Source organism: Perna viridis, chromosome 3 (assembly GCF_037379345.1).
Source record: "Perna viridis isolate PV_CMFRI_1.1 ecotype Kerala chromosome 3, ASM3737934v1, whole genome shotgun sequence".
NCBI lineage: Eukaryota > Metazoa > Mollusca > Bivalvia > Mytilida > Mytilidae > Perna > Perna viridis.
Window position 1 is genome coordinate 58,494,781 of NC_142447.1, and position 14,987 is coordinate 58,509,767.

Sequence of the window (14,987 nt, forward strand, 5' to 3'; positions counted from 1 at the left end):
TGTAATGTTACTACCTATATGTAAGATGTACCCACTGACTAATTGGAAATGTCAACCTGTCTGCAACTTGTTGCTGAGATGAGAATGACCAAAAACTTAAAATCAATCATACAGAAAATACACGTCAAGGCGACTTTATCCTGGTGCGGATGTTAGTTATTATCCAGCAAGTTTTATCCACTTTCTGACTGATCAAGTATACATGTACTTCCACCACTGTGGTTGCTAAGGTATGGAAAATCAATCGTGCTATCATAAAAACTTCAGGCTGACCTTATTCTCGTAATCATGACATATGTGTAGGTGACTATCCAAGATGTACCCAGTGACCAAATATCAATCCTTAACTACGGGTAGTTTCTGAGATATTAAATTTAACTGAAAACTTGTTCAAAGCCAATCAAATATGTCGATTAAGGTGATCTACTTATGGTAAGGATAGTTTAAGTGCCAAGATTTATTCCCAAAATAAATAGCATTCCTCTACAATGTTGATGAATTATGAAACGTTATCGAAAACTTGATAATAAGAGTCAGTCATTTAAAACATAGGTAATCTATCGATTACGAAGCACACCTCGTTTTGAAGTTTGTCTCTCAGCCTATTGATGACAGCATCCAACAAAACAAGCAGAAAGAAACTACTTGGATTGACAACAAACTCAGACTAAAAAATTAACAAATCAAAACTTCTTTATGGAAAAAAACAAGAGTGTAGAATATACAAAGAAGTATAAACATCATAAAATAATCATCACAAGATATGAGAAAAGCCTACTGGTGCTACATCCAAAACTTTATATTTGACTTGCTAGCATGCGAGCCTGGTGAAAACAGGAAAAAACATCCAAAAAATCTCTTTACTTACGTCAAAGGTATGAAAAACGACAACAACGGCATAGCAGCACTACGAAATAATGGCACACTCACTGAAAATCCATCTGAAAAAGTAAACATCTTCAACTGCCAATTCGAAAAAGCATTCCCAACTGAAACTACTGATAAACCACTACCATATAAAGGCAAATCAACTCATCCACTAATGGAAAAATCAACATCACAAAATAAGGTGCAATTAAACTCTTAAAACAAATAAATCCACACAAAGCCACTGGTCTGATATGATATGTGGACATGGTCTAAAAGAACTAAGTACAGATGTGGCAACATGCATCATTACATGCCAAAAAAAACAACAACAAAAAAACACTGACATCGGTAGAATACCAATAGATTGTGGTAACGTGCAAATGTTCGTCCAGTCTTCAAAAGAGGAGAAAAACACAACGTAATAAACTATAGACCAATATCACTCAAATGCATTCTCTGCAAAATCAAGGAGCATATCATTGTAAGTAGCGTGATGAAACACCTTGAGTGTAACAACATCTTACACGGCCTTTTGCATGAATTTCACCATTCAATATCCTGCAAAACCCAGTTAGTTTCATTTATTCAAGTATTTGCTCAAAATAACAATATCAACATTCAGACGGATGTAATTGTGGTGGACTTTGCCAAAGCCTTTGACAAGGTCCCGCACAAAAGACTCATTTATAATCTCAGTCACTATGGCATAGATTATTACACCTTAAAGTGGATTGACGATTTCCTTTCACTAAGAACACAGACAGTCTTTGTTGATGATGAGAGTTCAAAAACAATTCATGCCACATCCGGTGTATCACATGGAAAGTACCGGGTCCTATACTGTTCCTTGTATACATCAATGACTTTAATGACTACATCAAACATAGTATCTAACGGCTTTTTCCAGATGACAGGATCATATCTAAAACTATCAAAAATACACAGATGCTGAACAGCTCCAAGAAGATCTATCAGCTGCAGCTGAATGGGAGGAGGGCTGGCTCATGTCCTTCCACCCTGACAAGTGATCAGTTATCCATGCAACAACGAAGAAAAATCCAATACAGCATAACTAAATGTACACACTCTTCAACATGTACTACGAGAAGAAATCGCTACACAATATCTTGGACAACATCAAATGGACAAACACATAGATAACATAACACCAGCAGCCTCAAAACAACTAAACTTTATCAAACGTAACCTAAAAGTTGACTCATAGGCCAAAACTAGAATACAGCAGCTGAGTATGGGACCCTCACAACAAATCACAAACACAACAGTTTGAAATAGTACGGTAATAACGTAGAGCAGCATGCTATAACTGCAACAAATACCACAACACTAGCTCAGTAACTGACATTCTGGAACAACTAAATTAGCTAACTTAACAAATACGACGAACAAGAATACGTCTCATCTTCTTTTACAAAGTAATTCATCACTTAGTAGATATTTATCCTACAAACCTGCTCACTCCATTAGACGTCCATATCAGACAACATACACACAATTTCTCCCTCAGACATATCCAAACACAGAAAGACGCGTACAAATACTCCTTTTATTCAATAACAATAACACAGTGGAACATCTTACCGGCAACTATTGTACATTGCACAACCTCAGAGAGCTTCAAACAGCAGACCACAAGATCCTCTTCCAACAATAAAATAAAACATTGTACATTGTTTAACCCTATTTGAATCTTTAGTCCCCAAAAACAGAATGAAAGTTGTCTGTACGGCATTATAATTATGTTGTGGGAACGAGATATTTATCTTGTGGGAACCACATATTATCTTGTGCGAACGAGATAGTTATCTTGTGGGAACGACATATTTTCTTGAGCGAACAATATATGTATCTTGTGGGAACGACATATTTCCTTCAGGGAACGAGAAACTTATCATGTGGGAACTACATACTTTCTTGAGGGAACAACATAATATTGATTATGTTGTGGGAACGAGATATTTATCTTGTGGGAACGACATATATTATCTTGTGGGTACGATACAATTATCTTGTGGGAACGATATATTATCTTGTGGGAACCACATATTATCTTTAGGGAACGATATATGTATCTTGTGGGAACGAAGTAGTATCTTGAGGGGACAACATATTTTCTTGAGGGAACGAGGAACTTATCGTATTCGAACTACATACTTTTTTGAGGCAACAACATAATATTTTTTTTCATGGCCGCATTCTGCCACCGTAGGTTACCAAGGTTATAGCGGTAATCAAAAGAATGTAATCCAGGGACAAAGACCAGACATGGAAAACAGACATGCACAACCAAGATTTAATGCACGTGATCAAACGGACGGGAATTATCGACTCAGCGGTCAGAGACCAGTTCATGTAATATAAATACACAAGTACCGAGTGAGAAACAATATGTGCAGTTTTTTTCAAACTATAAAGTGTCAGTCTCTGTAAGAATCAGATAGTGAATGGAACATGGTATGAAAAAAAGCACCATTTTGAAATTTAATTGGACTATTCGTCTTTAAATCGTATAAATGTAATGGAAGTGCAGTAAAACGGACGAGTTTGTTAGCGTTTGTAGTCTGATGATTCATTTGATGTGATACCACTCATGAAAATAATAGCTTTTTAATAAGGCTGAGCTATGCATTCACTTTGTTGCTCTTTTTCAAAAGAAAAAAAAAGTCGTTTCTAGTTTATTTGTATAAGATTGGCAAAACTGTTTGAACTTTATGTACATTCAATTAATTTTGACATGGGTTTCTGTGGATATTCGGTCTGTAGCATACTACCCACTACCTTCTCCAGTGTTGCATGTCTCCCTGGTATCATCTGTATAGACCTTTATCGATTAATGTTGCAATATTAGCATTTATTAACCAACTTCCCAAAATACGTTAAAACATTTCAAAAACTGACCAACTGATATGAATTCAAACCAAGCATCTATACGGGGTCAATATGGATTAAACCAGGGCCAATACGGCATCATAACTTCCGGTCGTTTGACACCGCCATTTTGAGTTAGAATTTGATTTAATGAACTTTGATCACCAGGACTAAAAGCTGCAGAAACCTAAAACATCTTCCATTTTATACGAAAAGGATATTTAAGACTGAATAATGCAAATAAACCTTACATGTTCTTGGTAAAACATGAAAACAACTGTTCTACAAATCATCTAGTTGAGTTGGTTAATAAAATTGTCAATAAATATGTAATTTCATATTGGCCCTGTTATAGGTTTAGGTCAATTATATTGGCCTCGACAGCCGTATTGGCCCTCGGCGATGCCTCGGGACTAATACGACCGCTTCGACCAATATGACAGACCTCAAACCTATAACAAGACCAATATGAAATTACATAGTTTTTATCATATAGAATAAAACTGCCAATACAATTTTCAATACAAGAGTGCGCCAATATGGGATTTGGCCATCCAATACGGGATTTGTACCCATCCAATACGGCTCTTACCCGTCCAATATTGGCTGAGTTATTGGTCCTCGGCTGGCAATATTGGACTGAGGCGACTCAGCAAATATGGAAAACCTTACCCAATAATACTATAGTAATTACAGGACTATGGTTGTACTTAACAAAACAAACTTTTATTATCAAACTAAATGGTAAGTTAACTGTGTTCTTAGTTACTGAATTCTAGATTTTTTAAAAGGTCCAAAATAAGGTTTATAAATACAAAGTAACATTTGCCGAAAAGTACAAAAACATTCTCCAATTAAATGATGTTATTCATGTATTATATATAATGTTAAAAGATCACAATATTTTTTTCATTTTTTGACAGACAATAATATTACACTGTACTTTTAAATATTTTACTATTAATCATTCTTATCTTCTACATTTAATTTGTCTATTTTGGGTGATTGTTCACCATTTCTGTATTACTTACAACATGAAACTGTTATATACATTAAATGATACCGCCCGGGAATGAATGGCACGTGGAGTAGATCAATTGTTTTTGATGTGACCTCTGTAAGACCGCGCCTTGACGCAGTGTGTCGGGGAGCTTCATTATTTTAGTCAGAATCTTACCAGATTTTACTCAATCGCAATGTGGTGGATGTCGCCAGTTGAGCAGGGCATGCTTATCCTTGCGGAGCATCTGGTGTCACTCCCGTTTTCTTTCTTTCTTTTTTTTTGGGGGGGGGGAGGGGGTACTTAATATTACCTGTGCTTAATTTTTGTTTGATGTCTTGTTTTCCTTATCTTCAGTTTTTAACTGTAACTGTATATTATTATGTTCGCACGTTTTCACGTTTATGCCACGTGCTTAGATTTTGATGTATATGAGTTGTTCTATTATTGACGCCTCGATACGTTTTGTCGGTATTTCCATTCAAATGGCAAGTCTTATCAAAGGAACCAAGATTCGAGCAGAATTAAAAAGAGTATACTTCAAGGATAAAAACTAGACAAGGAAAATAGACACACACAGCAAAGAACATGGAATAACCAAAATAACAGGTACAATGAAACAGAGTAAAAAATCAACCAGGACTCCAATAAAAACTGGAGCATGGAACAGGTGGATTCTTAGGGGTAGATGGGACGCATAAAAACCCTGAAACTAGGTTTGTTAAAAGACAAAAGTCACCTGTTTAGCAAAAACTGAGATCAAAGGATCTGGATGAACGATTATCCCTTCTTTTGGATAAGCTCAGCTATGAAGTCAGTCTCATATAAGAGTAAATGACTAGAGCAGCGAGTAGCAGAGCACAATTTGTTCCCACTGGAACACCGACTGTCTTTTGAAAAACACGTCCATCATTTTGACAACATATTCTTCGGTATTTTAGAAGATAGTTTAGAGACTCTGACAAAACCTACGTATTTAATTTGTATCTATGTGTTCCGTAACAAAGATGTATAATACTTTTGAGTCAGGATTTCAACCGAATATGGGGAACTTTAGTATAAATGGTTGAAAAATCATAGGCGTTTGTGCTATTTTATTCCATAATGATCAAATATTAAGAGTTTCCAGAAGAATTTTTCAGGATCCACGTTGAATTGATAACAATACGAGAGTAACACATGTCGAAATTGAAGATCCCTTTTGACGGTTGTTAGTATATAACAGACTTGGTAGTACATTTTGCAGATCCAGGTATGAAGCGTTGTTTGTATTGATTCTTGTGGTATTTAGGAATCAAATACATTGACGGAAGATTACAATCATCGTCTTTAGTAGAGAGACGAAAAGAGGATCGAACGATAGTTTCTCGAAGTCCACTTAACGACACATCACACGAAAGGAAATGGAATAAAGAAATATTTTTTATTTCATCTTAGAAATATTTTTACCAATATATAGGATACAGGATCAAACGTAGAATATCAATGCATTCAATTATAACTGTGAAAAGTATACATGTACGTGTACGTTAAAGTACTAGTAGTCATGGTATGAGTACTTGTAATTGCGTTGAACTTGTTCATATGAGGATAAACTTGATCCCTGTAAGTACACTGTTAGTGTTCATTGCGTTCATCAATGTTTACAAACGAAGACTGGAATATCAGAATGATGTATGATGTAGTCACTAACACTGCCTAGTATAGTTCTGCGGATTTGGCCTAATCCTCTACATCCGGTGACAATTAAATTAGCCCCTTTCTCCCGCGATGCCTGCACGATACCAGGACCCGGTTCACCAACTACCTTCACAAGTTCCACGTCAACAAGCTTAATAAGAAAAAGAGACATAAAATTGTTCTTATAAATTAATACATGCCAGTGTAACTGAATCAATTGGCAGACGGTGGAGCGTAAATATTTTGAGGATTTTTTAATGCTGGAATATAACGAGAATAGGTATGGTGTACTGTAAAAAGCGACAAAAACCCCACCGGAATGTTAGCCCAGGGCCACCCATTGGTCTTCAATGAACGACGAGGAAATCCTCATACCACAAGGCAGACTGTAGCTGCCCTCAAAACATCATTTTACGCAGGTAAAGCGAAAGAGTTGCCCCTATATACTCAAGTAACATAAAAAATGAACTAAAGGTGAAAACGAAATAAGACATACAGAAGCCTGACTTTAGACAGGCGCAAAAAATGCGGCGGGATTAAAGTAATTTTGAGTGATCACAACCCTTCCCCTTTAAAATCTGGCCACTGAGAAAAAAATATTACACAATTAAACACACCTAAAACAATTAAAAAAGGTATGAGTCCCTTGTTCAAAATGAAAATAAAGAAACTGAATATAAATTACAAAAATGTACAAACTGAAGACTTCTAACAGTTAACTGACGTAACAGCTCCAGACCAGTTTAAACCGACAAAAAGTTAAGTCCCCATCTTATGTAAAGAAAACAGTTCTGAGTAAGCGAAGTGAAATCAAATATTTTTTGACTGGTTTTATCGAGTAAGTAAAACTGCAGAAATAAATCACAATGTATTGCAAATATTTTGTTTAAATCATGATCCTTTATCTAAAACCCTAGATACGAGGTACAGAGAGATTGTATCTTAAAAGTTGAATGTATTTCAGAAAGATAAATTACGAGATTGTTTTATGTATCACTGTTATGGTAGGATTTGTTTAGTTTCTCCAAAGACCAATTTATAAAATATGATTCACCGTTTAACACTTCGTATTGTTGTATTGGTTCTAAGAATTGGTGTACTGTTTATCAATTCTACTTTGCTTTACTTCAATAGGAACAACTCAGCATTATATTTACACAAAAGAAAAACCTCGGAGGCACTAGGCGGGTGGATCTGTCCGGATTTGACCATTACTTTTTTTCTTAGCTCCTCGCTTCGCGCCAAAATTCTTGGAAAAGTAGTTGTGCTATCAAACTAAACTTTTTAGCGCCACCTGGTGGTTGGAACTACTTTAATTCGCGTATGACTACAATGCCGGCAAAATTTTCAAGAAGAAATTCTCCTTTCTGCATCCGAGTTATATTTTTAGTATAACGGAAATGGCCGAGTAGTTCCGATTGTGCTTTACTTATAACGTGCAGAGGGAAATCCAGAAATGTGCAAAGGTGAGGCTACCATTTGCAAATGGTTTCCAAATTTTGCGCAAAAAAATTTTTTCGCTGAATATCAGGAACCCTACCATTGATCCGGCAGCAATGCGGATACTATTCCACGCTAATTAGCATGTCATTAAGTGTTGAATGTTATCTCAATGATACATCTTTATGTTTAAAAAACCAGCGACAACAAACGTCTCATTATTCATCTTTATATGTGATGAATTTTCATATCAACAAATTCAGTTTCTTTTCTTATCTTATCTCCGCGTCTTCTCTTCACATAGTTAAAGATCTATGGTGAAGACATCTTTTCTCATTTGCCGCATCAGCAGTTGGTGTCTTCGTTGTTTTATTTGTATTTTAACTGTATTTGCTAGTTACATTTTAATTTTTAAATGTGGCTATTTTTGTTTATTTATTGCTCCTGCATGTATGTTCATATCTTCTGTACTGTTTTGACAAGTAAACCGGTGTTATGCTGCCTGTTTATATTCTAATATACAGGAAATAATTTACCGTAATGGAAGCAGGAGGTTTAACGCGCTATAAAATCTTGTTTAACCCACCATTTCAATCGGAAATGCCTTTTCCAAGTCGGGACCATTGCAGTGGTTTCCAACTTTCCGGTTGTTACCTTGATATTGCTATTAGTTATGCAGGCTTTACTTTTTAGCTATAGCCTAGAGTTTGCCAGTTCGGAATTTTGTTATTACCCCTCATGAGATTAAATATGCCCGTACAATGCAATTTAATGTAAGGGGTGCTTTATAGAATATAAAACCAACAAATATATTGAATTTTCTAAAGTACATTCGGTAATTTTCTTTCAGACAAAATATTGAAAAACACATACCCCCATTTTTTTGCAATCCTCCCTACACTTCTCCATTACTTCTCTTGATTTGTTTTCCTCATCTGTAAATGCTTGTTTTAATGTTTCAGCGTCTCCGGTCGATAATGACACGACTGCAAGCACAGAAACATTCAAGAAAATATATTTACATTTTCATTTTATCCGTCGTTATTTCTGTAGTAAACTAATTAATAATAGGATAATTAATTGGAAAGAGTGATTAACCAAAATATTCTAATATGACATCTTCATATCGTCAAACAGCACATGTTGGTACAACTCCACCTGTACCACCTACACACTGTTTTCTCTCTTTTCTTTCGCTGTCGCTTCGAGACAAAACATTCATTTAAAAACATTTACGCGATGATTTAACGGCTAAGAGGTTATCTAATACTATACTGATACTGATACTAATACTTATTCAATAAATGGTTTATTAGATATGTGGTTTATTTCTTAATTAATCCAACTTCCATGGGGGGGGGTAAACAAAACAGCCGTTATTTTGGCTACGCCTAGGGAAATTTTTGTCACAAAAATCACCGTATTTGTCATATTAGAAAAGAAATACTTCCTTTCGGGCGTGGGTTTGGAATTTATATTCTCAATTAACACCTCGCTGTCGCTCGGTGTTAAGTGATCGAATATAAATGCCGTATCCATGTTAAAATGAGTACAAATCTACCTCCACCGTGAATTATTTCTTAATTATCACGATTGCCGAAGAACACCTAGATTTAACGCGTGTGTAGAACTTGTTACGCGCACGAGTTATATTAAATCCTCAAGTCCTCTTGGAATGAGTGATTATATTTTGGTTATCCACGATAACCAGTTGATTATCCTATTTATTATATAGATTTTCTTCATAGTTTATCGATATTTTCAACATGAATTTTGAATTCTGTGATTGGCGGATTGATATCGACGTTTTGGCGGGAGAAAGTCCGAGAGTGGAATTACGAATTTATTTCACAGTGTGAATTATCGAAAATTTAGTACACTGGGAACATTCCATAAAACAGTGTTATCTACATAACAAACTACAATTGTTTCTTGTAGGTATTGCAACATGCACCATTTCTTGATTGCAACTTACTCTCCTTTGTCATATGTTTCCTTGGGTCAACACAATGTGCCAATAAGATTTTGTCTCCACTTTTATGTACATGTTTTTCATACCCTGAAAATGAAAGTACGTAATATTGCAATAACCCAAAAAATCAAGACATTGAACCTACAATTGGAACTCAGCATTTCTAGTTACACAAAAGAAAAACTTCAGAGGCATAAGGCGAAAGAATCTGCCCGGAATTTGACTAATCCGATTTTAAAATTATAGTTTTACTGTTTGAATTTTTTACCATTACCTTTTTTCCCTAGCTCCTTGCTTTGCGCCAAAATTCTTGACATAGTTATTGTTCTTTATTTCTAGTGATATCTAGCAATTTCTTTTTAGCACCACTTGATGGGAAGAACTACTTTGAGTTGGGTGTGAGTACAATTCTGGTAATTTTTTAAAGAAGAAATTCTCCTTTCTGCTTCCGAGTTTTTTTTTTAATGTAGCGGAAATGGCCCTGTAGTTCCCATTCATTTTGATAGAACCTATTGCCACGGTCCATTATGAAAATCTTGATCTTTATAATTCAGTTTTAGATTTTATCTGATGATGTAGATCTTGTAATGTACAATGTGCTTGTTGCTGGATCAATTAAAGAGTAATCAAGAGAACCAAGATTCTAGCGGAAATCAAAAGAATGCAATCTAAGGACAAAGACCAGACATTGAAAACAGAAACACACAACAATGAACATAAAATAACCAAAATAAAACTATGTAGAAATGTTGTGTTGCGGATGATTCATTAGCAATATTAAATCTATAGTTGGAAATTTTTTTGTTGTTGACTGGAACGATTTCACATTTTAGAAACAAAGAGTAATCAAGGGAACCAAGGTTATAGCGGTAATCAAAAGAATGTAGTCCAGGGACAAAGACCAGACACGGAAGAGTAATCAAGGGAACCAAGGTTATGTCTGGAAAACAGACATACACAGCAAAGAACATAAAGTAACTAAAATCATACATACAAAGTAACAAAAGTAAATGAGCAACACGGACTCCACTAAAACTGGGAGCACGGACCAGGTGCACCGGTAGGGTAAGCGTCATCTGCTTTTCTAGAAAAACCCGCCAAAAAGTCAAGTCCGGGGTAGACAAACGAGGAAAGGAAAACTATGGTCCGTTGAATAAATCAGTTTTCATGGTGCTGATGGATACACCATAACGATCCACGAGTTCATGATGACGACCATAAAACTTCTGTAGTGATGACTTCAATCTTGTAGCAACATAACCATGTTCCAGAAACCCATTTGTTAGAGTTCTAGCGCGATACAAAAAGTCTGCGTAGTTTCGGCAAGCTCTGACATAACGTATGAGTTGTGATATGAACACTCCATACGCAGGAGCCGAAGGGATGTTGCCACAGATGAAAGGAAAGTTGACAATTCTGAATGAAAAGTCATCACGTTTGTTTAGATGATATTTTTTAAAAAAAAGTATCACACCCTAGCGGCGTCGTGACGTGTGTGTGTGTGTGTGTGTGTAGGGGGAGGTCTCTGAGAAAGGCACCTCCTCCCGATCTTTCGAGTTGTGTAGTAATATTCAATGCACTGAGAAGAATTTATACAAAACAGGTATATGTATAATTTGATCGAAAAATCGATCGCTCAAGGAAACGGAAGTCGGCAACAGTGTACAGCGATTGGATAAAAATCAACGACCCTAATTTTTCATTTGATAACACTTTTGGTCAGGTAAATTTTCATTGAAAACATTTTTTTGGACTGGGGAAGGCAACGAAAAATGTGACCACCAGGGGTTTACTTTTCGGGATCTTCCTATACTTCGGAATTCCCCCTGACGCCTAATTTCATTGGTTCGGTATCACTAATTAATGACAAAAGCCGACAAGAAGCGTCAGATCCGAATTAAAAAAAAATATACTAACGTTTTGGGCACAGCACAATATGACACTTTATAGGCAGATCTCCTTCATCGTTCACCGTGCTGTACATAATAACTGTTATACACCGCTGTTACACGTTACTTAGTCGATAACTTTAGTTTGGTAACGAACTGTATTTAAGTTGCTTAATTTAAAATAAGAAGGAAGCTTTTAGTAGTAAATATGTAGTAGCCCACCCACTCAGCAACTCCCGATTATGATATTCAGGTACGTTATGGTTCTCATCGTGTTTACCGCCAAAGAACATTCCGGGATTAATCTTTTATAGTCTCAACATGTTTCAACAAAACGAGATTTTTGTTATTTCGAAGTTTGTATCCTGTGACATTGTAACAAATGAATAAAATAATTGATTGATTGATTGTTGGGGGTTTAACGTCCGAGCAGCAATATTTCAGCTATATTCAGACGATGAACATGAAATGATGAAGAAATGAAAAAAGAGAATGGACACACGGATAATAGGGTCGACAAACTTTGATTGCCAATAGAAAGAGGGAGGGATGGGTAAGGTCGGGCAATTTAGCCTCCTGTGGCAGAGCGCAAAGGTTCTTACTCCTATCGAATACGACAGAAGGGTTCTTTAACATGCGAGGAATGAATAAAATGAACACAGTCATCTTCTTATTGTTATCTCCATGCAGCTCAATGTCTAATGGTTTCCAAAAAGCAAAATCACACTTCCGTTTTTTTTTTTTTTTTTTTTTTTTTTTTTTTTTTTTTTGTTGTTGTTTTTTGGGGGGTGCAGGGGTTCATATGCATCCAACCCAAAACGCATATTTTTGTATATCAAATTCCTTGCGATATTCATGTTACAGTAACAAATGAGTTGTTTATATTTTTTCATATAGTTTTTAAAGGCAAAAGGCATACTTTTTAACTAGCTTTCGTCTATCTCCTTCTCTGGACTCTGACATAGCATAAACAGCATTAAATAGCAAATATACATGTCAGAGACCACATTTAATAACTTAAATATTGAAACAAAATGATTTTTGATAGTTTTGGTGATCATGGTGCCAAGGATCTGTATCCATAAAACAGTTGAAATTTGGAAAAGCTTGAAATGTGCTGAAATTATAAGGAAAACGATCGAAGAACTGTTACTTCATTATGAAACTGGACACCGAAATTCTAAACTCTACGGGAGGGCTTAAAGTGTTGTGCGATAGAATACGTCCACGCTTGTTGCATTACAGGACATCTGGTGGGACATCATCAACTTGGTCTTTTCGTTGAACTGAATGCATTTGAAGAAATATTATTTCAAGTGTTTTTAGGAAGAGAACCTTCAACAAAAGGAATTGATAGCGATGCATTTGTAAATCTTTGTCACATTTAGTGTCTGGCTAGGTATAACAGGCTAATAAAGGGTTGATTATATTATAGTCATACCTAGTTACAGAACGAAATCCTTCTTGACAATTTTTATTATAATGTAGCTAGAAATACTACCCGAATTTATGATTTATTGTCTTTTACTTTGGACATAGTGTAATTGTAATCATAACAAATTTCGTTCACTTTTTGCACTTGTCATTTTCTATTTCTTTCATGTATTGAATCTCTGTTATAGAGGATATAAAGATATGAACGAATGAATTAAATCAATTTATATACATCGCCATTCGTTATATTTCAAACTCGTATATATTCTTATTATATCTGGCTTTTTTTTGGGTAGAGCACGAAGTAGACATAGCTTGGATTTCTACTAACAATTGTGTAGTAATATATTCAAACATCAGTGATAACTATATTTGACTGTTAATTGTATAAAGCACTTGTTTACGTCTATTGTTATTACTCTAACTATTATGGAAACTATAGCTACAATGCTTGACTACAGTAAGCTGTATGCTTCCTCTGTTTTTTTTTAATTTGATGTCAATCTACTCATTATGTAACAGTTGTTCTATCCAGCTATATATCTATCTGTTCTCTGTCTTTCTAGACCTATATCTTTAGTGAAATGCGAAAGGGTAGTATACCCGAGAGAACAAAAAAACTTGCCCTTAGTGTGAAGTTGAAAGTTGGTCTGACTATTAAAAAAAAAAAATAATAATAATAATAAATTATAGATCAATGGCCTTTTTAATATTAGCTTTGTTATCAACCCAATACCTTGATATCGGCACGGGGACATCAGTCGAGGGCTGATAACAAGGGCAATATTGAAAAGACCATGCATTAATCGGTATATTATGTATTTTTATACCAGTAACGATTTATTTTTAAAGAAAGAAAAATCATAGAACTAGCGGGTGAAGTTTCAACTGACAACGTTACATCAAATCGACTGTGACGTCGCCGATGAACTGGATAACGAGTTTTGAACAGTTGTGCGGAAGTGACGTCAGTAAAGCTCACGAGAGGGCAAATAACAGACAGAAAACAATGCGTTTATTACATGTGCAAAAACGAAGTTATTTCAATGAAATAATCACTCAGTCTGATAAAACAATGCAGTTTACGCAGCAAGGAAAGTTTGTTTTCATTAATACGTGCACATGTAGCAATGTTTTGTAGCGTACTCACATTTCATTGCGTAGTTAGAATACTTGCTCCCATCCACGGCTATCAGACAGATTCTATACTGATTGTCCGAGGCCATGTTTCAAGAAATAAACTGACCTTGATATTGTAGGGTTCGTCGTATTTACGAGGTTATAAATGTAAACTTAAGAGGATCTCTTAAATATCGATACATCTTGGTGAAATAACATACTTAAAGGCCAAGATAACGACAGACCTTTCCCAGGTAAAGTTTTAGAGTGTGTATCAAGTTATGTCGTGCAAAAGGATAATAACGTGGTTCTTTACGATCAAGTAATCTGTCATACAATCTCGAGCGGAAAAACTGTTGTGAAATTAAATCTCTCAGTAAAAACATGCTGTTTGAATACACAGTAATATACAATAAATATTGGTTGTTGATATTTGAAATACTTTGGCTAAATAAAGTCTTAACTGCACAAATAAATGAAATATTTGTCTAAAATTAAGTCAATATGTATCTACCTAAGATATCATGGCTATCAAAACTTTGCAAATATTATCTTTATTCAAGCAATATCTGACATCAAGTATACTACAAAATGTTTCTAAACAACATACAGAAAAGTAGACTACCAATCATGTTATTTTTTTTAATATTTAAAGAGTTTATTTTGTAAAATAGAAGGAAAAATCTGTCTAATA

General features: G+C 35.2%; 1 protein-coding gene across 2 annotated transcripts; it reads right to left on the minus strand.

The window, feature by feature from the left end:
• Positions 1 to 6,168: 6,168 nt before the first annotated feature.
• On the minus strand, positions 6,169 to 14,565 carry LOC148623104 (uncharacterized). Of its 2 annotated transcripts, XM_088573636.1 has the most exons (4): positions 14,325 to 14,562; positions 9,855 to 9,938; positions 8,753 to 8,865; positions 6,169 to 6,590 (listed from the first exon to the last, which is right to left on the minus strand). In XM_088573636.1, the coding sequence occupies exons 1-4, from the start codon at positions 14,398 to 14,400 to the stop codon at positions 6,396 to 6,398; spliced, it is 468 nt and encodes a 155-aa protein (XP_088429762.1). In that variant the 5' UTR covers positions 14,401 to 14,562; the 3' UTR covers positions 6,169 to 6,395. The 2 variants fall into 2 exon arrangements, with proteins under 2 accessions (XP_088429762.1, XP_088429763.1); XM_088573637.1 differs by lacking the exon at positions 9,855 to 9,938 and having other exon boundaries at positions 14,325 to 14,565.
• Positions 14,566 to 14,987: the final 422 nt, after the last annotated feature.